Here is a 26,900-nt window from a genome sequence, read left to right as displayed (position 1 = left end):
CGGGTCACGTACGGTTTAAAACATGTGGTTGCAGGATTTCAGTGCCTTGGTGTGTGGTCAGAAGAAGGAGAACGGCTCAGTCATTGTGGTCTGCGATCTGGGAAACCCCATGGAGGCCGGACAACAGGTCAGAGTGACATAATGAACATAAAAACACACCTCAGAAGATCTGACCGTTCATTTTCCGCCCACTGTGAAACATCTCGCTCTCTGTTGTTTTTCTCATTCAGCTGAAAGCAGGTCTTTACTTCAGCATGGGTGATCTGGAACAGGTGGAGAACCACATCACATTTCAAATGCAAATACGAAGGTGTGAACACCCATAAACACACTATCTGTGCTGTTAGCAAAACAAAAACGGGACAAAATAATGTCTCTTTTTTTTCATGGTACATTTTGCTCATGATGAGAGTGTTCATTATATTCTTTTGATCTCTTTTATCGTTTTTCCAGTAAGAACAGCCAGAACCCAGACAGCAACCTGGTCCAATTGCAGGTTAATGTGAATGCTGTCGCTTCCCTGGAGATGCGTGGGTTAGTGCCTCTGTCTTTTTCTCATGTCTCTTTATTTTCCCCGTATTACAAGAGAGAGCATAAAACTGAAAGGAGATAATAAATGGTTGGCTATAAAGAGGAATGCATGTCAATAATGATAAACGAGGATTGTTATTTTCTGCATTACTGTGATAAAATCAGGTACAATTTTAAAAGTAAAATTGGTTTGGTTCAGGTTTACATCTAGGTAATTCCATTAACCAATCCAGGCTCATTATGGATACATACTTCTGTATACATTTCTGGAGAGTGCGAAATACTTCCCAAGAGTTACGCTTTTTGCAGTTTTTGTTTTTACAAATCCATTAGAGCTCGCTGTGTATGCTTTTTGAGATCTCAAATTTCTCTCGAAAGTGACATTCGCACCTGCTCTTCTCACATAAAATCACAAGAGGCCGCTGTCGACTGACTGACTGACTGACAGACCGACAGAAAGTCCCCCACCCACCACCTTCCCTAAACCCAACCGATAGTGTCTTCAAAAGCAATCCAAAAAAAGAAAAGCCACCTGATTTTTACCACGTTATCAGGTCTTACCACATTCTCACCCTGTTATTTACTTGTTTATTTTATTTTTACCTGCTTTTTGGAAACATTCTTCGCCAGACTCGAACCCCATTGTCACAGTCAACTCTGCTTTGCGTTTCAACATATGCGGCGAGCCACTGGGCAAACTGGTAACAGTGGAAAAGCCGTCCACATGGAGGTAAGCGGTCAACTGATAGCGTGAAATAAACGAGCCGTCTGCAGTGTCATATGGCTCGTTCGTTTGAAAGACAAAATGCGGCCATTTGTAGCTCTGGCTACATAATTCGTGTTCTCCGGAAATGTATACAGGGCTACATGTTCACAATGAGCCTGTGTTGTCATTAAAGTTGTTTTTAATAGCCAAACTATTTTACATTGTGCTATTTGACAACTTAACATGTTGATTTTAAGGGCTTAAAAAAACAGATTTAAAAAAAAAAACACTTTTTTTCTTTCTAAATATTTGCAAAATGTATTAGCAATATTTGTAAGAAATCAGGTCAGTTTTCCAAACTGTTTTTGTATACAAACATATTTAAAGAACACTTAAATTAATAAACAAAAACCATTAATAAAAACTGCAAAAAATTTATGAACATTTCAAAAATGAATTAAATACTACAATAATAGCATGCAATAATCATTCATCCATTCATTTTCTTTTCGGCTTAGTCCCTTTATTAATCTGGGGTCGACACAACGGAATGAACCGCCAACTTATCCAGCATTTGTTTCACGCAGTGGATGCCCTTCCAGCTGCAACCCATCACTGGGAAACACCCATACACTCTTATTCACACATATACACTACGGACAATTTTTAGCTTACCCAATTCCCCTGTATCGCATGTCTTTGGACTGGTGGGGGAAACCGGAGGACCCGGAGGAAACCCACACAAACGTGGGGAGAACATGCAAACTCCACACAGAAATGCCAACTGACCCAGCCGAGACTCGAACCAGCGACCTTCTTGCTGTGAGGCGACAGCACTACCTACTGTGCCACCACGTCACCCTTGCAATAATCATTTACAGTAAAAAAAATACTATAGTGTGTTTTGGACCACACTACAGTAAAGTACTTGAATTAATCTCAAAGACTATAGAATACACAAGAAGTGTCACACGTGTAGTTGTGAATGGGGAAAAGGGGAACGGTCAACATTGCAAATTAAGCCCCATCTTCTAGTACAGGAGCCAATCAGCGATTGCAATAGACATTATTATTATTATTAATACTATTATTATTATTATTAATATTTTAACATTATTTTATTATTATTAGTAGTAGTATATTATTATATATATTTATACAACAATTATGTCTGGTTCTTGAATCTGACTGTCTGATAGCCGTGCGATATTCTGCCAGTAACAGCACTCGTCCAGCCTCTTAACCTTTCACTTTTGTGTATTACTCTGCCCGCATACAGCAACAAGCAGAGGACACTCTACAGTTTAACAAATATTGCTGCTGTTGGACAACATAATGTACTTTTAAGGCTTTTTTACTCTATAATGTAGTTGTTTTGTTTGTAACTATGCAGTTTAGTGCATATTATTAGTGCAAATAGTGCATATTTTAAAATATTTATAATTTCTGAAAGAGTGCGTCGGCAGCCATTAGCCTGTCTTTAAGCAAAGATGATTGGTGATGTTCATCCACAAGATGGCGACAGAGACCGCATAAACACAAAGAGAAAAACAGCATAATTTCTAACAACAGCTTATTAAATCATTATTAAACCAGTAAATTACTATCTAAGTCGATCTCACTCTTTTGTATGCTGTAGTGCTGTATTTATACCATAGTAATATTGTGATCTCGCAATTGCAACAGAGAAATACTGAGAAATCGCTGTAGACTGATGGCATTTCATGCCTTTCAGCCTTATAATCTTAAAATGAGAGCAAAATCACCTGGTTTGTCCTCACTTTAGACATTACGCTAGAGAATCAATCAAATACTAGCTCTAAATTGATGTGTTTTTGAGCAACGGTTTCTGCTGTTCTGATATCAGCTGCAGATGAGATAGAATGGCGGAAGAAAGTACTACAATAATACCATGTACTAATTATTTATAGTAAACAAAAATATATATACTATACTGTTTTTTGGACCAAACTACAGTAAAGTACTTGAATTAATCTCAAAGACTATAGAATACACAAGACGTCTCACACGTGTAGTTGTGAATGGGGAAAAGTCGAACGGTCAACATGGCGAATGAAGCCCCATCTTCTAGTACAGGAGCCAATCAGCGATCACTATAGACTGACGAATCGCTGAGGGAGGGTCTCGGACCAGACACAGTGTATATTAGTATAAGTATGTAGTAGTATAAGTAATGTAAGCAAATTACCCAATACTGTAATTGTCTACAACTATAGGGTGTATTATACTACAAACACCACATTTTTACTATAGTAAAATCTACACACGTTTAAATAAGCTAATAAATTGATTGAATGAAGTATACGAGTATTTATTATAAGTATTCAACCACATTTATTACAATTTCATAATAATACAGTATGCTGTAGCATTCATTATTTTCCTTTGGCCACAGCGGAATGAACTGCCAACTTATCCAGCATATGTTTTACATCCAGCATATGTTTTTCCCTTCCAGCTGCAACCCAGTACTGGGAAACATCCATACACACTCTTTCACACACATACACTACGGCCAATTAAGTTTCTTAATTCACCTATAGTGCATGTATTTGGACTGTGGGTGAAGCCGGAGCACCCGGAGGAAACCCACATGAACACGGGGAGGCTGTAGCATTCATTATACTGAAAATACTATAGTATGTAGTTTAATATACTTTACTAGTATGGTTAAAAAACACTATAGTATTTACTATAAATTAATATAGTATTTTTTATATGGGTGCTGTTACACAGAGTCTCTTCTCCTGTTGACTGTTTTCTGCCTATTGCTAAATGGGAGTCGAAGGATTATCCAGAGGACTTGGATGAAGTAGGCCCACTGGTTGAGCATGTGTATGAGGTAAAATGTTAAACCTGGGATTACCAATACTATGATATCAGTAGTTTTGTGATACTCACGTTTCTATTGTCCCTTATCAGCTAAGGAACCGGGGCCCCAGTCCTGTCAACGCAAAGCTTACTCTGGAGTTTCCCGTTTCTCAGAATGAGTCCTATCTGCTGTATGTGTTTGCTAATGCCTCTGAAGAGCTGATCTCCTGTCAGACGGATTACGCCAACATCGACCCACGAAGGGTGAGAGTGCCCTCTACTGGCCATGAGTTTGTACATAAACAGTGCTGGCCAAAATCATTACTTGATCTGAAGATATTCACCTTTACTTTGGCCTCCAAAACATAATTTCATTTCATAATGCATCTGCTGGCATAATGTCAGTGTATTTGCTCAGAATGTCAACAAGTAATTTGTGAAATGTCAGGTAATTTGGTTTATTCTGTGAATCAATGTGATTGTGTGATTTTGACAGAGAAATAGCTTCTTATTTGTTTAGAAATGTTGTTTGGTAATAGATTTATAAACGTTAAAACAATTTTTTCCAATTTAATTGGATTGAACATAAAACAATTAAGTTGTCCCCAAAAAAACAAAAGAATTGTGTACATTCAACTCATTTTAAATAAGTAGTTTGAACAAGCAGTAAAAACATTTTGAGTGTATAAAAACTGTATTCTAAATGAGTGTCTTTTTAAATGCAATTTATTCCTTTGGTGTAAAAAACTGCATTTTCAACATTTTATCAGTTTTCAGAGTCATGTGATACTTATCTAATATTCCAATTTGGTGCACAAAACCATGTTTTAGTATTATAAAGCTTGAAAACAGTTCCAGAATAATTATTTAATTTTATAATGTTCATGAAATGTGTAGATGGTTGCTCGAAACACAACAAATATCTGATGAAGTGAGTTGGATCGTTTTTATGCACTATTATCTTTAATATTTGGCATTTCCAACTTTTACAGCAGTTACAGCAATTTATCTATTAGCATAGTCCCAATATATTTACTTTTTTTAATATATTTACTACATTTTTACAATATCAAGTAATTTGGTTTATTCTGTGAAGGAACGTGATTTTGAAAGAAATAGCTTCTTATGATTTTAGATGAAAATGATTTTAGATGTTTGTTCTAACTACTTAGTAAAATGAGCTTAAACAACACAATTCTATAGATTTTGGGGGGAAAACTTTATTGTTTTATGTTCAATGTACTTAAATTTGTTATGATTTGGATTTATGCTGGGAGAACATGAATGAATCTTGATAAACGAATGTTGTCCCATCACAAACTGATTAAGTGAACTTATTTATTTTACAAATTTAAGTGGATTGAACATAAAATAGTTCACTTGTCACCAAAAAAACTCAAGAATTGTGTATATTCAATTCATTTTAAAAAAGTAGTTTGATCAAGCAGCAAAAATATTTTTTGAGTGTATAAAAACGGGAAATAATATAACAATGTAAAGTCACTGTTTTCTACATGAGTAATCTTTTAAAATGCAATTTATTCCTTTGGTGTAAAAACTGCATTTTCAGCATTTTATCAGTTTTCAATCATTTGTTTTTCATAATGTTCATGTAGATGATTGCTCGGAACACAAAAAAAGTGGTTGTACAGTTTTTATCCACTATCAACTTTAATATTTGGTATTTCCAACTTTTGCAGCATTTACAGCAGTACAGTATATCTATTGGCATGGTCTCGATTTATTTCCTTAGTTAATTTTAATTTATTTTTACAATGTCAAGTAATTTTGATTCTTTTGTGAAGGAACATGATTTACTTTGATGATTTTGACACTGAAATAGCCCTAGGCATTTTGATTTGTTTAGAAATGATGATGCTATTATAGGTTTTAAAGAGTGTAATAATGACTTTGTAGATATTTAATTCAATTCAATTTTGACTATTTTAGTTTCTGATAAAAACTGAAACCTCTTAAATATAAAAGAAAATATAATAGACAGACTTTAAAAAAATGAATTATACTTTATTGAAAAAACAAGAACATATAATGTTGTGATACAATGGTACAGTTTATTCATGTACAGTCTTGTCATACAAAACACATAGTATGATTACTATAATCAAAATTGCTGATATTTGAATATCACTAAGAAGCAGTGGTATTTGGTAACTTTTTGTTACTAAATATAATTGTTTTTCAATTTAACCATTAATGTACCTGTTTATCTTGATCTACAGTTGGTAAAGCAGGAGTCCTCCAATGTCACTCTAGCCGAGGTTCATCATTTCAACAAACGAGACCTGACACAAAAAAATGAAAACGAGCAGCAGTGGCAACACACTGTCCATGTGGTACATACACTTTTAGCATTTATGCTGTTCATACACACATAGACATTTGATAACTTTGAAGGTCTTTTTTAAGAACTAAATATGCAATACAGTGAAATCATAAATGTGAAATATTATTACAATGTAAAATAACTGTTTTCAATGCTGCATTTTCAGCATTTTTCCTTCAGTCTTCAGTGTTGCATGATGATTGAGAAAGCTATCTACTATTCTAATTTGGTATTCCTAATCTGGTGTTCCACACTGAGGACATATTGAGGTCTTGTAAATGAAAACAATCAGTTTTTGCAAGAAATGAGTATTATCTAAAACCTTATTACTTATATGTTGAATAGCCTGAAAGAACAAACAGCAAAATTGTATACTTCGTGAACTATTCCTTAGGATTTTGAGTTAAGATTTTAAGTGTACGTTTTTGAATATACGATCATATATTTTGAGTTATACAATTTTAAACACACAATTTGTGCAAATGCATCTTTCAGGCTTCATAAACCGTATTTTGAATCTGAATGAATGAATGAATCTCATTGCAGAACTGCTCTAGCGGTGAGCAGTGTGTTGTGTTTGAGTGTGTTGCTGAGAGTCTGCAGAGAGATGAGCGAGCCATTGTGAGAGTGATGAGCAGACTGTGGGTACAAACTTTCTTGAAGGTGCGCGAAACTTAAAATATTAATCTAAAAACATTTAAAGAAGTGGTCTGAAACTCATAGCTCCTTTCTCTTTCTCTCTGTTTGCATCTTTATTCTCTGCAGAGTCCCTATGTAAATTACATTCTTCACTCCACGGCTCACTATGAGGTGATGAATGTGCCTTCAAAAATCCAGCCTGATGTGTTGCCCACAGGAAAAGCAGAGGTGAGGCATTAGTGCTTAGGGTTTTACCATGTAAACTATGCCAGTCCCTCCAGGATTTTGTGATTCTGAGATTGCAAAATTTACTAAATCAAATGATAATGATATTCTTACAATATAGCTTTCCATAGAAAAATGCTATTTTAGCAAAGTTTTTACAGTTTTTTAGTTTATGTATAACTATGTAAAAGATTTTTTCAGATCTATTTCAGATCTATCTATTTCACACAAAAAAAACTGCCGAAGTACAATTGCACGAATTCAGAGGAGCTTGCAATTAGCTGGAAAATAGCCATCAAAAATCACAAAAACCTGATAAGTCATGGCCAATGTGATATGATATGAGAATATGGAACTAATCAAAACATAAAACTAGTTAAAACTGACAGCTAATCAAATCTAAAGACATTACTAAGGCTCATTGATTTATGATAAAATCTCTTTTCAAGGATATTTTAATAAACAATACTCATAATTAGGTCCACACAAAATCTGTGCCCACAGAATACAACAGATTTCCATACATTTTTAAATCCATCATTCAGTCTACATTTATTTGCTTTTTAAAATGTGTGTAAATATACAATAACTTATTTTTATATTATTTTTCAGCATTATTATTATTAAATAATATTCAGATGTTTAGATAATTTTACTTCTCAGTTTTATTTAGTGCCTTAAACCGGGCCAAAAAATAGCAATTTGTTGGTCTTACTATACTGTAAACATAAAGATTAATAATGCTATATACATAACAGATTAATAATCCCAGTTGATTAAAATCCCCATATTCTGTCTTAAAAGTTTAATTTCGTGATGAAAGTTTTGTAATGTTGTTGTAGTGGGCAAAACACAATCTAATGCAGCCACATCTTATTTGATGAACTTATTTTAGCATGATTTTTGTAATACTAATGATGTTGCTAATATAGATTTTTTTTAACAAAGTTTTGTTTATTTTGATCATTTAGAGTCCTCCAAATACGAAATAGGATACAGTATACTTTATAAGATGGAGAGGTAAACCATTAATATAAATCACAGTGCCCAACAGTTACTGAGATTAAGAAAAGTCCTACATTTTGATTGACATTGTATGTATTTTTCACTGAAAAACAACAAATCATTAATAAATAAATAAATAAATAAATAAATAAGGCACATTCTAATACAAATTTTGTTTCAGTTCACTAGACTGCTTTGACACAATCTACATTGTAAAAGTGCTGTAGAAATAAAGATGAATTGAAGGGAAAAGCTGCCCCCAATCAGACATTTTAGACCACAAAAAAATGAAAATATCCAATGAATTCCTGGAAGGACTGCTACTCTGAGTGGCCTACTGTAATTCTAATAATATTACTTTTTTAAAAAAATCTATGTAGACTTACACAAAAGTAATATGGCGACGCCCTGATGGACAAGAGGAGGTACCTGTGTGGTGGATAGTCGTGTCAATCATCGCTGGACTGCTCCTATTGGCTGCGCTGAGCACCATCTTCTGGAAGGTACTTCTATGGGTTTAACAGCAGAGGGAGCTATAATTGTCCCATAAAGATCTTCTACTGGAGCTAAAGATAAACAAAAATCTGTTAAGTAAACTGATCATGCGTACACCTTAAATCTGCATCCATGTTAACAATATTATAAAACTCTGTATGTTTTAAGATGGGGTTTTTCAAGCGTAACCGACCTCCATCTGATGATGATGATGATGATGATGATGATGATGATGATAATGATGATGATGATGTCACACAGCAGCTGAATGGAGACTGAAGAAGTCAGACTGCTAATCTTGAGCTTTGTAATGCTTTAAGGATTTTAAAAGTGTGTTTGCTAAATTATTTTCTATACTTTTTGATCATTTTGTAAAATATCTGTCAGTGTGATTTATATGGAGTTGCAGGAATCAGATAATAAGGCCCCATTCATACCCAGGCTGAAATAGAAGCTGATTTACTTTTTAATTTTCAATTTATGTTGCCCTGTTAACATTTTTAATACTTCAGATGGGCAATGATCACTGAGGTTTAGAACTTTGGACATATAATATTCATATTGGACATATTATTCATATAATAATTACGTAGTTTTTTTACAGTATGTTATCTAATTTACAGGGGAAAAGCACCATTATTCTTTAATCAGTAATTTTGTCATTTCATTTATTGGTGTTTTGTTGATGTTGCTGGCATTGAAATGTCTAAAATGTGTAACCGCAATGTCTAGGTTTAGGTCTAGTAACAAACATTCATTTTGCAAGCACATTTTACATCAACATCACTTTCAGGATGCAAGACTATTTACATTACCAGTGAGGCAAAAATTAAGTAGGAGCAATAAACTAGTAAACCACATAAACTAAAAATGTGCTCTATGAAATATTATTTCTGCCTTGTAATAAAAAATAAAAGGTTTTTTTAACTTTTTAGAATTTGTTTTGAGTTTATATTGCCATTTAATTTCAGACTACACTGTAAAAATAAAGGTTTCCACACAATTCAGCCATGTTGTACCAACGCAAATCGATTAAGTTAACTATTAACAACTAGGTGGATTGAACATAAAACAATTAAGTTGTCCCTCCAAAAAACTCTGAAATGTGAGTTCTTTCAGCTCATTTTAAGTAAGTAATTTGAACAAGCAGCAAAAATCTTTTTTGAGTGTAGCTTAAGCCTTACATTACTGTTCACATGGCGAGTCATTTTAGTGAAGTTTATTTAAAAACTAATTTCGAGAGGATCATGTGCTTATGATTGACTACAGCTGGTCCTGCATTAGCAATGCAGGATTCACCTATCGGATGATTCCTAACTCACTATAAATAATCTGAGTTTCTTAGTTATCTTCATCTTGAAGAATCCCCCCTTCTACCCTCCTCCCTCCTTTTCTTGACAGGGCGGCACACCGGCCCAGTGGTTAGCACTGCTGCCTCACAGAAAGAATGTCATTGGCTCAAATTCTTACTTGTCCAGTAGACGTTTCTATGTGGAGTTTGCATGTTCTCCCCGTGCTCGTGTTGGTTTCCCCCGGGTTCTCCAGTTTCCTCCCACAGTCCAAAGACATGTGACAAAGGTGAATTGAAAATGACCAAACCAAATTGGCACATTGATGAGCTATGAATCAGCAATTCTTAATTGCCATTAGCCATTTAATAAGCAGGGGAGTTCTCGAGACCTACCTGAGCTCAAACTCCCCTTTCGCCTTACAAACGGGAGGGCTCAGGGCTCTCTCCCGGGACAGCATGCCAAACACACTTTATAATCAATCATCAGCTAAGTGTGAACTCTTGAAATGAAATTAAAGTAGCAAATTACAAATACTCAAATTACTATAATTGAGTAGTTTTACTCAGAAATTGTAATTTACTAAGTAGTTTAAAAAAATGTGTACTTTTACTTTCTCTTGAGTGCATTTTAGGGCAGTATTGGTACATTTACTACTTTCCCATAAACCTGCAGTCACTACTTTAATATTTCCTGTCTATGGGGATTAGAAATATCAGTCCTGTGATTCCTGTTTAATCAAATCGCATATAGGAGGTAAATCACATCATACTGAACCTCAAAACATGGGCATTTTATAAATATAGCAAACTGTTTGGGAGCATTAAAAGTTGTCAAAGAAGATTTCCAAAATCTTTACACGCGAGATGACGGATGTTTACCGTATGATGACTGAAATGGACTTAATTACTAAATGCACTACAGAATGTTATGTTTACATACACATCCACAAATTACATGTAAATGCATCAACCTTTTACAGCGTAATGCTCATTACTTACAACTCTTGAGCACTTTTATAAGGCCTACCTTTTGCTCATACTTTGAGTAATATTTAAAATATATACTTTTACTTAAGTAATGGTACTTTTACTTGAGTATGATTTTTTAGTACTCCTTCCACCACTGGAAATTTCTCAAAAGAGCAGTTCATTAATGTTGTTTCCCAAGCTGAAACTGACCCATGTCCGGCAGAGGGCGCACAGGGGTACATCGCTCCAGGATCCCCCCTCCCATCTGGGACGGCAGGACTGAAAGACCGCGGAGCAGCAGTGTTCGGGAAGGGAGTGGGCACCAGCGGCAACCGCACTTCTGAGCAGTCAGTCAATGCCATCCCGCAAAGAAACATGGATGAACTGCTACTTCAGGAGGATTTGACGATGCCGCTGTAAGAATGCGTCCACCGCGCGTCTCTCGCTTCTTTTCGCTTTTTCTTTTCCTCTGTAGTGCTTGGAGGTCACTGGCGAAATCACTGCCGAGCCCGGGACCAGTTGGTAAGTTTATTTGAGATTCGAGCATCCGTTGTTTGAATGTGTTTGAATGCGACCGAAGATCCGCAACAGCTATTCTTTATTATTATGTAACCGCCGCATTTGAGCTCGCGGCAATTTATCACACGCCGTTGCTTTTGCGCACATTTACTTTAGAGCCTTTTGGGAGTTACAGTTTGGAAACAAAGGATTTCAAACTAACTGTTCGGCCCCTCGGATGACCCCACCGTGTGTCCGACAGAGAAGAAGTTGGTTTAGCGGGCCCTGCTTCAGAGACACAGTTTAAAGTGGCGTTTGTGTCACTGAAAAATCTTGATTTAAAACAGTGCTCAGTATCTAACTCAGTAACTAACTACACTAAATCTATAGTTTTTTCAAGCCCACATACACTCACAGTTAGTTGAATAAATAATAAAAAAACTCGCTGTTTATGTATTGAATTGTTTATAACTTTAGTTTAGAATTCTAAATAGGTTTATATCGTAAATAAATAAAAGTATAGATAATAATTTAGTTATTTTAGATGTGAATAAGATAGATAGATAGATAGATAGATAGATAGATAGATAGATAGATAGATAGATAGATAGATAGAGGTGAGTTATTACTTTAATATTATTAAAAGTTACACCAGAAAAAGTTATTAACTTAACAGTGAAAACCTGTCTCAGCAAATTACTGCATGGATGCTTCTTGTATTAATAATAATAACAACCTTTACTTAATCAGGTAAGTCAATTGAGAACCAGTTCTCATTTACAATAACGACCTGGCCAAGAGGCAACATAAAAAGCAGCAGGGAAACAATACAATAACAATTTCACAAATGCAGATAATAACATAAAAAAACAAGGAAAAATTAAAAACAAGCACAGTGATCCTGTACTATTAACTAGATTGAATATATAAAGGATGATAGTGGAATAAAAGCGTTGAGAACTGAGAACTGAAAAGAGTAGAGCCCAAATGAAGTGCGAACTTTGGCTATACAAATGTTAATAAAACTACTAGAGAGCAAAACTAATCTATATGAGTACTGTGAACTTACTCCATTTAAGTTGAAGTAATGAGGTATTTAATTAACTCATTACCTTCAACACTGAGTTCAAAAATCTTTTCAAATGAGTAGAATTCACTTTCACTCAATTTTGATTTAACTACACTCATATTCTTTGATACTTGACTGTTGGGTTTTTACAGTGTAGGGATAAAGACGCCAGACCCAGAAGAGCCTTGTAGACCAGAGTCATTTAGTGAGTGTACCTTCTTACATTCAGAGAAGGCCACTCAGCTTTCATACAGTTCACAATTGTGAGGTAGTCAATGGCAGCCTGGAACAAACCCCAGAGAGCTATGATAAACAGAGTTCAAAGGCTGAAGACATTTGGTTGAGGCACTCATAGATAAAACATCACCATTGCCAATCAATGGTAAAATGTTGCAGACACCAAATGTTTATGAGCGTTAAGAGAAAAGCAGAATCCATTTCAATAGTAAAACCCAAGCTTAACTCTCAGTTTGGTAACCAAATTTGCTATGTGTGCTTTGAAGGAAAGCACATGATCAAGTAAAAAAAACTTACTTACTAGCCTAAATACTTGTATTTAATGGTATTTAATAGTTGGGTCTGCAAAGGGGTGGGATTTAAAGTTTTGGCCCATTTCCACTGAGTGGTACGGTACAGTTCGGTATGGTTTTATGGCCGTTTACACTGTCAAAAGATACCAAAAAGCGAACCGTACCGTACCACTTTTTGGGTACCCTTTGCAAAGGGTACCTAGCATGACAAAAGAGTACCAAAAGGCGGAGCTAGATGCGCAGCTGAACGCTATTGGTTTACAGAGAAACGTCACTAGGCATACATAAGCCAGGAGAATGAAAACAAAGGGCTCACCATTTTTAAATACACCGCCGAGACATTACACTGTAATAATATATACATATAATAACGATCCATGGTCGAGCCGAGCTCAAACAAACCTTGTCGTCGTCCAGATGAACAGCCACAAAGTCAAGAATCACCAAATCTGCCGTGTCCTTACGAGGCCGTCTAAAAGTGTGAGCAGTTTCACTTTCTCCAGAGAGCTCGCTTTCACGTCTATATTTGAAATAACAAACCTCTTGAGCTGATGATAATAACGTGCGCGTGTTTTTTGAAGCACTTATGACATCCGATCCTTTCAGAAACAAAGAAGAAGCAAAGAAGAAGCCGGAAAAAGCAAAGGACAAAATGATTTTTTCAGCAACCTAAAATATGAACAAACAGCCATGTTTAACTATTATCATCACCTTTTGGACTATTATGAACTCGGAATGACGGAATTAACTTCTAACAAGAGGGTACATGTGTTACAGTAGGCCATTTCACTATCATTGATTTGCAGTTATAATCAAATCATGTTTAAAGAAAGGTTAGTAATGAACATTTATACACAAGTATTTAATTGTTCAAAGCATCTGTTTTCTCTACGCTTCTCATATGATATGTGAACGACCCGTACAGCTTTACTTTGACATTTCTTTGAGTGAGATTGACGTCGACTGAAACTTTCTGTCATACGCCCTTGGTACCCTTTTGGCAGTGGAAATGCAAGCCAGATAAACATGACCCGTGCCGTACTGTACTGTACCACTCAGTGAAAACGGGCCATTTATATCCACTTTTATTTTCTTATACTTATATTTCTCTTTTCTTATATTTTTCTTAACAACAGAAAAATTGCAAGTAATTTGAGCATTATTCAAGACAGATTTATGAATTTACTTGCACTAGTTTTGTCACTCTACTCTGGTGGCAGTTTGTCACCACAGGAGCGAGCGGATCTTTAGGAGCTGTTTGTGTAAACTCTTTTGTGGACCTCCTTTTCTTCTTCAGCAACTTCTGATGAATATTAATGTAGGCTTGGAGCTTCTTTTCTCTAATGTGCTCCATTGGTCTCTGCTCTAAGCAGCTCACAAACTCAGCCATGGGTGTTTCAGCCTGATAGTTTGCTCTTATCTTGACCCATTTAAAGAAACTCTGTAATGCTGCATTTGAAACTTTGACTGTTAGCATTTTTTTTACTCTTTTGGTGGTTAGATATCAGCGTCATGAAAAGTCATTAGAGGTTTTTCGGATGACATCAGAAGTTCATTACTGCTTAAGCTTGTACTGGAATTGTTTGAAGAGAAACCTTAAGGTGAAGCCACATAATAAAACCATGTGTGAGTTCCCTGTTTCAAAGCGGAGAGAGGGAGAGAGAGACCCGGGATGACGATTTTAAAAGCTTAGGATCCTTTTTATCCATGTTTTATTGCAATGCAGTCTACTGGAAAGAGCTCTGCTGACTAAGCTCTCCTTGTTGTGCTGATGGGAAACATTTAAATCGTAGTCTGTCAAAAACACATGATGATTCAAAGTTTTTACATATGAAGAAGTCAAATTAGCAGCAAGAATTGCACAAGTATTATCAAACCCTCCTGGTGATTGTTTTTTCTGAGTGTAAAATCTTTTTAGGCATATTTTAAGAATGTCATGCATATTAATGAGTTATGGAAAAATAATTTGTTCAAGGAAAGCAGGTAGAATTTGTTTTACTGAGTGAGAGATAAGTTGTAAACTTTGTCTATCTATCTATCTATCTATCTATCTATCTATCTATCTATCTATCTATCTATCTATCTATCTATCTATCTATCTATCTATCTATCTATCTATCTATCTATCTATCTGTCTGTCTGTCTGTCTGTCTGTCTGTATCTGTCTATCTCTATCTGTCTGCCTGTTTTCTCTCTGTGTCTGCTTTTACCTATCTTTCTGTCGGTTTGTCTTTTGTCTCTATTTGTCTGTCTGTTTATTTTTTGTCTCTGCCTACCTCTGTCTGTCTGTCTGTCTATATATCTGTCTGTTTGTCTTTTATCTCTGTCTGTCTCTACCTGTCTATCTGTTTTTTCTTTACCTGTCTGCCTCTGTCTGTCTTTCTGGCTGTCTTTTTGTCTATATCTTCTCTTATTTAATGGCGGATTGCAAACCATTTTAGGTGCATTACGCATACCCCCAAATTAGTCTTTATAGGTCTGTCTTTGCCTGTCTGCCTGTATTTCGTCTCTATCTGTTTTCCTCTATCTGTCTGTCTATCTGTCTGTCTTTTTCTTACAGAAACCTGGCACAGCTCCTTTAAATCGTAACATATACAATAAATGAAGATAATTTATTACTGTTAGATTGGGAAAACGGCACTAATCACTTGCAGAGCGACTCATTTTCTCAAATAAATATCGAGTTCCTACAAACTTCTTCATGCCTCCAGAGTCAAGTCTAGTCGTGTGATACCATCAAGCTGAAATGAATCTGGTGTTTCGTCTCAGCTCCAAGAATTGTAAATCACAGCATGTGTGGTCAAACAAGCTCAGAAACACAATGGCAGGATGGCAGAGTGACTTCCTTTCACTTCTGTAGTTTCATTCCGATGTTCAGGAAATTGGACGCAGATTGTCTCATAGATTTGTGTGAATTCTTTTACAGTCCTGATCTATCAGCATAGCTTCACAGTAGTAAGCTCAAGCATTGAGTTTTAGTGTGAATCGCAGTGAGGCATCAGATGTTTGTCACTGGCATGGTGCAAAACCTCAACCAGAGCGTGAAATATTGTTATCCTGATGGGTTTTTGCAGTGGCACGGCTTACACATCACCGTCCTAATCAAGCTGACACCTAGAGCCGCCACCTCTGATTTGGGACAAAGGCCTGGCGAGGGAAGGCCAGACAAGATACTAATGCAAACTGACTGCTGGAGATTTTAGTGTATCCATCTATGCCTTTAGGCAGGTGTTGACTATGCCTGTTTTGCAGTTTGAAAAACAGCTGTACAATTCCTCCCATAGTGCAATTTGGTCTGATATGCAAGCCAGAATAAAGAAAGTTTAAAAAAATGTGTGAAAGGTTGTGTTCCTGATAGAGCACAGTACTGTCCAGTCACCACCTAATGAGTAATTGCACTGTCATCTTCCAGTATATATCATTAGATTCCTCTAAAGAGGGTATTACGTCCTCTTCTCACGCAAAAAAACAAGTGTTACCATGACAGCACTTGTTTGTTTGAGTGCTGCCCCGACATGCCACTCAGTGCTTTTATTTGGGACACAATCGATGCATTGTGCTGCATGATTCTTTTATTAGATGTCATTGAAATTTGGAACCTGTAGGACTTCTTAGAGCTCCAGTCTAATCAAATCAGCAATGATATCAGTTATAGGTCAGTTTACAATAGAGTGTGACTGTATGGTTGGAGGAGTGGATTTACTAAAAGTTGGAATTGATTTTTGGATGTTAACCTAGAAACCAATTGTGAGCAAAAGGGTTGTTCATCCAGCTTGCTCTCACAAACAAACGTAAGTATTTTACGTTTTGCCAGTTTAGTGGTTAAATGAGTGCAGTCGTATGAGAATGTACGATTTTAAAAAGGTGTGGCATCCAACCCTCATTGGGGGATAAGCAAATCGTACTAGATTGTACGATTGAGATCGTATGAGTTCGTACGAATTAGTCACTAATTCAAAAAGTTACGAATTGCCATGAGATTGTGTTGGTTCATCAGTGTTATTTATGCTTTTGTTGAAGCCTGCAGGCAGCATAATTTTTTAATACTTGTATATATACTAAATATATATTTAGCCACAGAATTGTTGGAGACTACATTACAAAACTACATTGCCCATGATTTAATTAAACAAATAATAATAATTAGCAATGAATTGTGACAGGCAAATGCACCAAAATAACTCTGTTGCACTAAAATGAAATGAGCTGTTTGCATGATGTATTCACCCACAGACAGAAAACTTTCTACATTTTGCCTGTTCATTTACACAATAACAATGATTTCGGACTGAAAATGCATACAATTGAAAACAGATTTCAAAGTGGAACACTTTTTGAACATGCTGCCATTGTCATGTCCATGTAAACATCCAAAAATGAACGTTCTTGAACGCAATGACATCATGAGTGTGCAGTGTTCAGGGGGAGTGTAGAATAAAGGCAAATGCAAACAAACGCACAACAGTGGTGGAGTATGTGGTAGTGTTGTGGCTCAAGTGATGTTCTTCACGTTACATTACAACCAAAAGCGGAGACGCATCTTACACACACGGCACTTATACATAGACACGAGCACCAAGCCACTGATGATGACACATCATCACTTCCCTTTAAGTACTGCTTACTAATAAGTTTACAGCACCAAATACTGGCCTGGCACACATAATACAGCATTTTTTGGCTACATTGTTGCCATGTTAAATAAGCATGTGGTTATTGAACATGTATATATTGAAACATAGTATATATTGCAAATACATCTTTAAACCAATGGCTGCATCCGAAATTGCATACGTCCATACTATATAATACAATAAAAACAGTATGCGAGCCGAGTAGTATGTCTGAATACATAGAATTCAAAAAACAGAGAAGTACCTGGATGACCTACTACTTCTGGTGAGTGTGCATCTGATGGACACTATGCTATCCCATGATGCCACATGAGAGAATTTATGAATTGGAGTGAAGTGACGCAACTAACTTGGGTAGGTCACGTGATAATGACAAATGGCGGATGTAGTACGTCCGAGTTCCATTCATACTACTCACATTCATACTATATAGAATGTACTTTTCTAAAGGTCGTGGAGATGCAGCTAGTACAGAAAACTACAGAATACACAGGACATGTCACTCGTATAGTTTTGAATGGGAAGAAGTATAACGGTCTAGTACAGGAGCCAATCAGTGATCGATGTAGACTGACGATTCTCTGGGGGAGGGGCTGCAAAGCAAACACATAACGTCGTAAGATGTTAAAATTAGGTTAGATTCAGGTCGCCAGCATCTAAGGACAATGTTATTTTGATGATTAATAATGACGTGACATATTGCTAAAATGTTGATTTTAGTTTGTGTTGGAAAGTGACCAAAATGCAATGGCAAGCCAACATCTTAAACCAACATCACATTGACTACGTTTACATGGAAATCAGTAATCGAATTATTTGCCTAAATCTAATTAAGACAATAATAAGTTTAAGGCGTTTACATGAGTTGCCTTTTGAATGTTTGGTTCATGATCCCGTTTTACATGTTATAGCACATAATTAGATTAATGTCATTGCGTCACCGCGCTATCTGCATTTCCTCCGGAGTTTCATGTAATTTTGGGTGTTTCATTATTAATTTGTCGACTTTAACTGCGGTTTGGCACTTTCACTTTCATTCGGCCATGCCCACCCCCTTGTGACAAACAAGATATTGGATGCAACTATAAACTGCTAGAAGACTGTTGTTTTAATGGAAGTATATAACACATGCTGAATGGAAGAAGAAAAAACCTCAGCATTTCACGATGCAGGTGTCTGTGGTCTGCACTGACTCGGTAGGTGCAAAGAGTGTTGTGTGTGTGTGTGCGTGTGTGTGGACTATCCTGTCGCAGAATGTGGCGAAAAGCCCTACATGACGGTAATAGTTCGATTAAGGTGTTTACATGTCTGTACTCCAGTTCAATAATGCGACTAAAGTCAGCATACTCCACATGTCTTAATTCGATTTCTCTTTAGTTCGATTATGACCTTAAAATGATTAAATTAATTAAAAATCGCTGTTTACATGGTCGACTCTTAATCAGAGTATTGTCTTAATCGCATTAAAATCGAATTATTGGTGTCCATGTACATTAAATGACATCACTGACGTCAAATACTGACATGTATTTGTCAGATATGGCAACCAAATTACAATGTCTGATAGACATCATATTGGTAACGTCCATACAACGTCAAGCTGTAACATCATTAGATGTTGAGATTCTGTTGTTTTTAGGCTGCGTTGGAAAATAACCAAAATGAAACCTCTGTCTGATGTTGGACAATGACGTCAGCCTGATGTTGGGTTCTGACGTCAACCCAATTTTCATTTCCAAACAAAATGCAATATCTCATGACGTTGGGGAACAACGTCAATCTGACGTCATTTTGACATCCTGTGCTTGCAGGGTGGGATCAGATTTTTTTTAATTTCTGCAGATTTTGGGACTCAAACGTTTAGAAGTTAAACTAAAGAGACAGTTGTTGATGAATTTTATTGTTGATTCCCAATATGAAATTTAATCTAAGCTTGGCAAGCAATTTTGGAAAATTTGATGTTTCCCCAGTTAAACAGAATGACTTGCCTTAAAGGGACTTTGCTTCAAATCAGCATACAAACAGACATATAGTACACAATTTGTTTTGTATTGTCAAATGTTTATTATTTAGTTCAGAAGTACTAGTATGACATCACTTATTTAAGTAAATGAATGGCCAAAACACATAAATGTTTCAGATGTCGTGTGAACACCTGCTGAGTGTGTAAAAGATTTTTTTTAACTTAACCAAAGGAACAGAGATTAGTGAAGGATCTGTTTTTAATGACTAAGCGTTTTTTTTTTTTTTTTGTCAATAGAGCTTATCTTTTGTTGAAAATGGTCCATTAACCACCACTAGCAACAGATATGAAGTCAATTGAGCTCTTTTTTTAGTCAGAACTTGCATTTTCAAAGCACCTGTATGTGCTTTGGCAGGTCACAGAGAGGTCTTTCTACAGTGATGTCATCTGCTTTGACAGTACATCTTTTATTTAAGGCTCTTTATGGCTGGGACTGTTTGTGGGTGGAAGGGTACAGAACAGCTAGGCAGGATTTTCTGGTTACACGGGCCATCGTGACTTTTTACAGAGTGTGTGTGTATATGTCTGGCCACAGGCCCACCATGAACTCCCTGGGCAGCTGTTCAAAGGTAGGAATTTCTTTGTTGACACCAGACACCCTCACGCTCAGAGGAAACGGCAGATTTATCAGCAGCGGAGCCCCTGTAAACCTGACCTCTGAGGAGATCCTGCTTCCCATCATCACAATGTGTCCAGATATTTGGATTGGTGAGCGTAAAAAGCTTTAGAAAAGGAACGCATGAAAAATTGGACATTACGTCATCTGCGTTAAACCCCAAAAAAGGCTCAGTGCCCATAAAACTAAATCCAGCCAGACTTCATCCAGGCTTGTTTATTTTGTTAAGTGTGTGTTTTTGCTCATTTCTTTGGAGAATTGTGTCTAATATGAGTTTAGCAATGTTTTGGAACAGTAATCTGGATTAGGATTAGAAAGGGTTCCTAATTTTGCTTGTAATCCTTTTGGTCATGTTTTAATCTTAACAGACTGTTTGGTAGCTTGTCCAGTGTAAATAAATGTAGTAGCCTTGAATGATAAATTGTTAAAAGATTTGAGTCTCAATTCCACAAACACCTACATGGTTTTATTCCTAAAAGACAACAATTTGACTATCAAGTTTTTACAAGACTTTCAAATTTTTCACCATTGCAGAGGTTGCATTTTCCTATATAGTTATAAAACAGCTTCACATCCATGAAACAGGTTTCCATCCCAAATGAATCTTTTCAAAAGTTCGCAAAAAAAAGAGAGAAAAAAAAAATCAAATGAGTATTAGGTACAGTGTTCAGTCGATTTGTCCTTGTCAGATTGTCCTACTTCCCATTAAAACAGTAGGTAGAACATTTTGATGACGCAATATGCTACCCATAAGATACGCTGTGAATCTTTTTTGTTGTATAGATAAACACGGATCTAATCAACAGTTGTTTGTGAGTGGTGATCAAAAACATAAATCACCCTTTGAAAGTAACATAACTCTTCAAATGACTATCGATTCTATCTATACATCCACTAATTGTTAAAAATGTAATTGCCATTGAAACATTAATTTAAGAGATTTGTTTAAAAAGCTTCATCCATGATTCTAGTTAGATCTTAAGTCATTAGCTGGGTTTCCCTCCTGCTGTGTCACTGCACATTTTGAAGTTTGGGGTAAGAAGAAATGAGTAATGGAAATGACAAATTTCGAAGAATAATCTCTTAATTAAAAAAAAAAAAAAAAAACATTTTTACTCTTGCTTGAGGTGGTTTTGAACTAATAATAATGAGAGTAACTGCAAACACACCCTTGTGACTTACAGTTGAAGTCAGAATTATTAGCCCCCTGTTTATTTTTTTCCTCAATTTCTGTTTCAAGAGTTCACACTTAGCTTAGGGTTTCTTCCAGAAGAAGATAGTTGTAAAAAAGGAAATGAGGATATATGTATAGAAACTCAGGATACTTTGATTGGAGGATCGTGATTAGCTAATGTGGGCCAGCTGGGTCAATCATGAGCGTGCGCTCCTCTCGAAATTAGTTTAATATTAAACTTGACTTAACTGAGAGTAGTTGTTTTCAACACATTTCGAAACAATAGTTTTAATAACTCATTTCTAATAACTGATTTATTTTATCTTTGCCATGATGACAGTAAATAATATTTGACTAGATATTTTTCAAGACACTTCTATACAGCTTAAAGTGACATTTAAAGGCTTAACTAGGTTCATTAGGTTAACTAGGCAGGTTAGGGTAATTAGGAAAGTTATTGTATAATGATGGTTTGTTCTGTAGACTGTTGAGAAAAAAAAGCTTAAAGGGGCTAATAATTTTGACCTTAAAATGTTTTTTAAAATATTAAAAAACTGCTTTTATTCTAGCTGAAATAAAACAAATGAGACTTTCTCCAGAAGAAAAAATATTATCAGACATACTGTGAAAATGTCCTTGCTCTGTTAAACATAATTTGGGAAATATTTAAAAAAGAAAAAAAAATTCAAAGAGGGGCTAATAATTCTGACTTCAACTGTATATGCTGTTTCTGTTGATGGCATCTTTCCCATATGTATGTATGTATGTATGTATGTATGTATGGGGCTCGACATCATCATCGTAATGTCTTTGCTGCCCGGGAATTTATCAAAATCTCTGCATTTCTTCAATGCACTGCATTATTTTTAGCAGTTGCAAGTTGCTCTGCTAAGATATTTATAACATGCCCAATCATTGGTAACTGCATTCCTGTCTCCATTATGTTTGCCTTGTTTACTGCTGGTTGCTAGACTATAAATGCTACAGTCAGCTGTTCTTTTTTGAAAGGTTTTGAAAGATTAAAATATATATTTTTAGTTAGTTTCAGTTTAAGGATATCTGTGAGCTAGTGTGCTCCAAAACACTGACAAAATTCACCTTTAGAAGATATAAAACCAATATAAACATGTAAAGCATGTCAGTTCTGGCTCATACTACAGTTTCTCATCAAATCTTGACCAATCAAATACTCTCATTTGACATGTCCTGCCCCCTTTAAGACGCTTTTCATTTGATGAGCTTGAGCTCAACCGCTCGCACTGGCAGTGGTGTGATAAAACTATTGGCTGTTTGTGTGTTGTCTCGATACTTGAATTCGATACAAATCAGTACTGAAATGATAAAAAAAATATCCATTTCCGCTAACTTGAGCACTTTCTTAAACAGCGCTAATTTACCATTGTGTTCACATGCTCAACAGAAATTACTGTGATTGGCCGGGAAGGTTCACTGAACTCACAGGAACACTGGAGCATTTTAAAGTCATGAAGACCAGTCATTTCATCAGTGGATCATTCGTATGTGAGCTTATAAACAGACCAGCTGATCTTCGCCGACTTTAAAACTGTCATGATTACCAGCGATCTCTAACCACCAGAGGTCGCTGGTAAGAACTCACTTTCACATAGACTACATCTTATGAACTACAAATTCAGTCATGCCACACTCACACACCTGCTCCAAGTCTCCACTGATTGGACTCCCACAGCTGATGCTGCTTCTGGACTAATCACACACACTACTTTAGCAGCACACACACTCACTTCCTTGCCGAGTCTTGTTTACCTGTAAAGTGACAATTCAATGCGGTTTCCTTAGTCTTGTTTCTCCGTGTTTTGACCCTTGCCAAGTTTGTCTGTTTGTCCATGTTCCCTGCCTGCCCTCCGACCTCTCGCCTGTTATAGTGACTACGATTCTGGATTTGCCTTCATTCATCTGTTTGCACCTGTGTTGACCCTTGCTTGCCTGACTACCGAATAAACCTGCTCTTGGATCCTAACGTTGTCTCTGTCATCCACGTGTTACAAAAACGCTCCATTGTCCCTGTATTTGTGGTTACATTTAGTAAACGGTGTTGCGCAACATATTAATATATTATGTAATTAATTGTTATATATATATATATATATATATAGTTTAGTTGAAGTCAGCATTATTAGCCCCGTTTATTTTTTTTCCCCCAATTTCTGGGAGAGAATTTTTTTTTTTCAACACATTTCTAATCAATAGTTTTAATAACTCATTTCTAATAACTGATTTATTTTATCTTTGCTATAATGACAGTAAATAATATCTTACTAATAATTTTTCAAGACACTTCTATACAGCTTAAAGTGACATTTAAAGGCTAAACTAGGTTAATTAGATTAACTAGGCAGGTTAGAGTAGTTAGGCAAGTTATTTTATAATGATGGTTTGTTCTGTTGACAGTCAGAAAAAATTAGCTTAAAAGGGGCTAATAATTTTGACCTTAAAATGGTTCGTAAAATATTAAAAACTGCTTTTATTCTAGCCGAAATAAAACAAATAAGACTTTCTCCAGAAGAAAAAATATTATCAGACATACTATGAAATTTTCCTTGCTCTGTTAAACATCATTTGGGAAATATTTAAAAAAGAAAAAAAAAATTCAAAGGGGGGCTAATAATTCTGACTTCAACTGTATATATTGTAATATTTAATAACTTTGCTCTAAATGTTCAGTCTGTATTTGTTTTTTTTTTTTTTTTTTTATCCTAGATAAGTTTATAAAGAAGCTTTTTCTCTAATGATAAATTGTCGAGAATGTTTTTCTTTTTTAGTGCCCAGAGTTAAGCGAATTTCAAGCTCAACATTTGAGAAATTTCCTCTCATCAGGCTGCACAGGAGTCTATAAATTCCCTGAGCAACAATGGTTTCATTAGAGCTGAGTCAACACATTTCTGCTCTGCTTTTCCTCTCAGGGGTTGTATCAACACCTTTAGAGCCCTCAGAAGATTGTTTTTTCCCCCTTTCCAGCTAAATCTTGCACCGTGGATGACTGGTTTGTTTTTGCAGCTCTTAAAATCTGTAAAGGTGGCAGAGCTCAAGCTAAACGTGTACCAAGTTGGACCTTAAGCTATTTAATCCTACATTGTTTATTTTCTCAGATCATATCAGCGTTTTTTTCACTAGCTGCTTGGTTATTTTCATCACATAACATCCAATGTGCTGAAATTATCTGCAAAAGAACTTCAGAATCCTGGATAACGGGCATCTCCTGAGGTTGCCTGAAGGAAACGGGAACCACATGCATCTCAAAGACTTGTCACATGAAAAGTGCTTGCACTCTAATTTTAGCAAAGGAATGGGTAGATGTTTTTGTGTTGTATAACGGCTTGTCCTGCTGAGAAGGACTTGGGTCACTGTTTTCCTGGGCTAAGGACGTCATCCAGCTGGTGCAAGGGGAAAGGGTGAGGCTTTTGGGAATGATTTATGAGATGTTCTGTATTTCTGACGTTTTGAGATAAAGAAGTGGGAGTTTTGTTCTTCATGTCACACATGCAGACAAACAATGAGGCCAGTTTTTTGCAGCTAATGTAAATGACAGAGACTTGACATACTTTGTATTTTTTTAATATGATAATGATTTTAAAATAAATGATTTTATTCATTATTTTAAACTGTTTTAATTGTATATTTTTTCATTGTACCAAATAAAATATCATTAATGTACAGTAAAATATAAAATATGCTGGGTGTAATACAAGAGTGCTGGGCAACGAGGTTGAAGATTCCCATGCTGTTTATGAAGAACAGTAGTCAGGCAGGCAACGGTCAAAACACGGACAAACGAATGCATACAGAGAAATTTGGAAGCGTCGTCAGGTAACAGGCAGATGGTCAAAGACAGGCAGGATAAACAATAAAACAAGGCAAGGGTAGAACACGGATGGACTAGACACAGGAAGCACTTAGAAATGTTACAGGGTGTAAACCAAACAAGTCTCCGCAAAGTCTCTGTGTGTGCTGTATATATGGTCCAAGTAATCAGCTCCCATCTGTGTGTGATCAAAGGAGAACTGGAACAGGTGTGAGTGTGTGGTGGATGACAGGATTTGTAGTTCCTTTGGTGGCAGATTTGTAGTTCTCCAGCGATCTGTATGGACTGGATTGCTGGTGATTGTTATACTGGGGGAAATATGGACGAACCAAACAGTTGGGTTAAATAATGTAATTTAATTGTAATTGAAATAAATTTACCAAATGCTGTGTTTGTTTATATTTGACCCAGTGTTTGGTTAAATCAGGGTTGATTTATATCACTCATATTGGCAAGAAGTTTTGAAGTATCGCCCCTAACCTGTCAATTGCCCCCATAGCAATAAAACAGGCTAACCTAGCAATCATTTAAAAACAGCAATATCTCTACATCAGAACATCGTAGGGACCTGGGTATTGGCATGCTTGATTCATGCTAGCAAATATGACCTCCTGTGTACTATGCATGGTAACAATGATAAGCCAAGTGCTAATAACGATTAGCTGCATGCTATTAATGATTATCTAAGTGCAATAACATATGCTAGAAATGCCTACTAAGTATTAGAATTTGATCAAACGTACATGAGCGTTGCCATTTAGCAACTGCTTAGCAACCACCTAGCAATGCCATAAACATTTTAGCAACTGAATAGCAACCACTTAGCAACCGTTGTGATTTCTGCCAACTGCCATTCCCAGTCCTAGCGCAGTCATGTTGGCTTTCTCAAGCCTACATCAAAGTTTGTCAATGAATTTTAGATTCTAGTTTCAGTTTTAAAGAGTCATAACCCCATTTTTGTCTGTGTAAATTAAATGATTTTCCTTTTTATTTTATAGTAAAAAAAAAAAACATTTTGTCAACGGCCGTATAGGATCATTCACAAATTTCATGGTTTTGTTTCCAATATTTTATGTTTTAGTGGCTTATAGTTGAATTGTGCACAACACATAATTCTGTCCAACCCAGGCTCATTATAGATACGTACCCCTGTATACATTTCTGGAGAGTGCGAAGGAGGTACGTTTTTTTTGCAGTTTTTGTTTTAGCGAATCCACCAGAGGTCGCTGTGTATACTTTTTGAGTTCTCAATTTTCTCTTGGGAATCATATTCATGCCTTCTGTTCTGGTGTAAATCCACCAGAGGCCACTGTGACTGACTGACTGACCGAACGACTGATTGTTAACCCCACCCACCCCCTTCCCTAAACCCAACCGATAGTGTTTTGAAAATCAATCCAGAAAAAGAAAAACTCACCTGATTTTTACCACGTTTTCAGATTTTACCACATTCTCACCCTATTATTTACTTGTTTATT

The 26,900-nt window shown here is 36.0% G+C and overlaps 2 protein-coding genes across 2 annotated transcripts in view; both read left to right on the top strand.

Annotated features, from left to right (window-relative positions):
* itga2b (integrin, alpha 2b) overlaps positions 1 to 9,422 on the top strand; it is a 40,241-nt gene extending 30,819 nt beyond the window's left edge. The window contains exons 21-30 of the mRNA XM_056450633.1: positions 35 to 127; positions 231 to 310; positions 454 to 534; positions 3,995 to 4,100; positions 4,181 to 4,333; positions 6,310 to 6,423; positions 6,960 to 7,076; positions 7,179 to 7,280; positions 8,663 to 8,785; positions 8,946 to 9,422. Of these exons, the coding sequence (XP_056306608.1) occupies positions 35 to 127; positions 231 to 310; positions 454 to 534; positions 3,995 to 4,100; positions 4,181 to 4,333; positions 6,310 to 6,423; positions 6,960 to 7,076; positions 7,179 to 7,280; positions 8,663 to 8,785; positions 8,946 to 9,056 (1,080 nt within the window). The 3' untranslated portion in view covers positions 9,057 to 9,422. The remainder of the gene's footprint in view (positions 1 to 34; positions 128 to 230; positions 311 to 453; positions 535 to 3,994; positions 4,101 to 4,180; positions 4,334 to 6,309; positions 6,424 to 6,959; positions 7,077 to 7,178; positions 7,281 to 8,662; positions 8,786 to 8,945) is intronic.
* Positions 9,423 to 11,314: 1,892 nt separating this feature from the next.
* Positions 11,315 to 26,900, top strand: part of fam171a2a (family with sequence similarity 171 member A2a) — a 59,352-nt gene continuing 43,766 nt past the window's right edge. Inside the window, exon 1 of the mRNA XM_056453346.1 lies at positions 11,315 to 11,559. Within this exon, the coding sequence (XP_056309321.1) occupies positions 11,460 to 11,559 (100 nt within the window). The 5' untranslated portion in view covers positions 11,315 to 11,459. The remainder of the gene's footprint in view (positions 11,560 to 26,900) is intronic.

Source organism: Danio aesculapii, chromosome 3, assembly GCF_903798145.1.
Source record: "Danio aesculapii chromosome 3, fDanAes4.1, whole genome shotgun sequence".
Lineage (NCBI taxonomy): Eukaryota > Metazoa > Chordata > Actinopteri > Cypriniformes > Danionidae > Danio > Danio aesculapii.
Note: the sequence above shows the minus strand (reverse complement) of the source record. Positions and strands in the feature narration are given on the sequence as shown.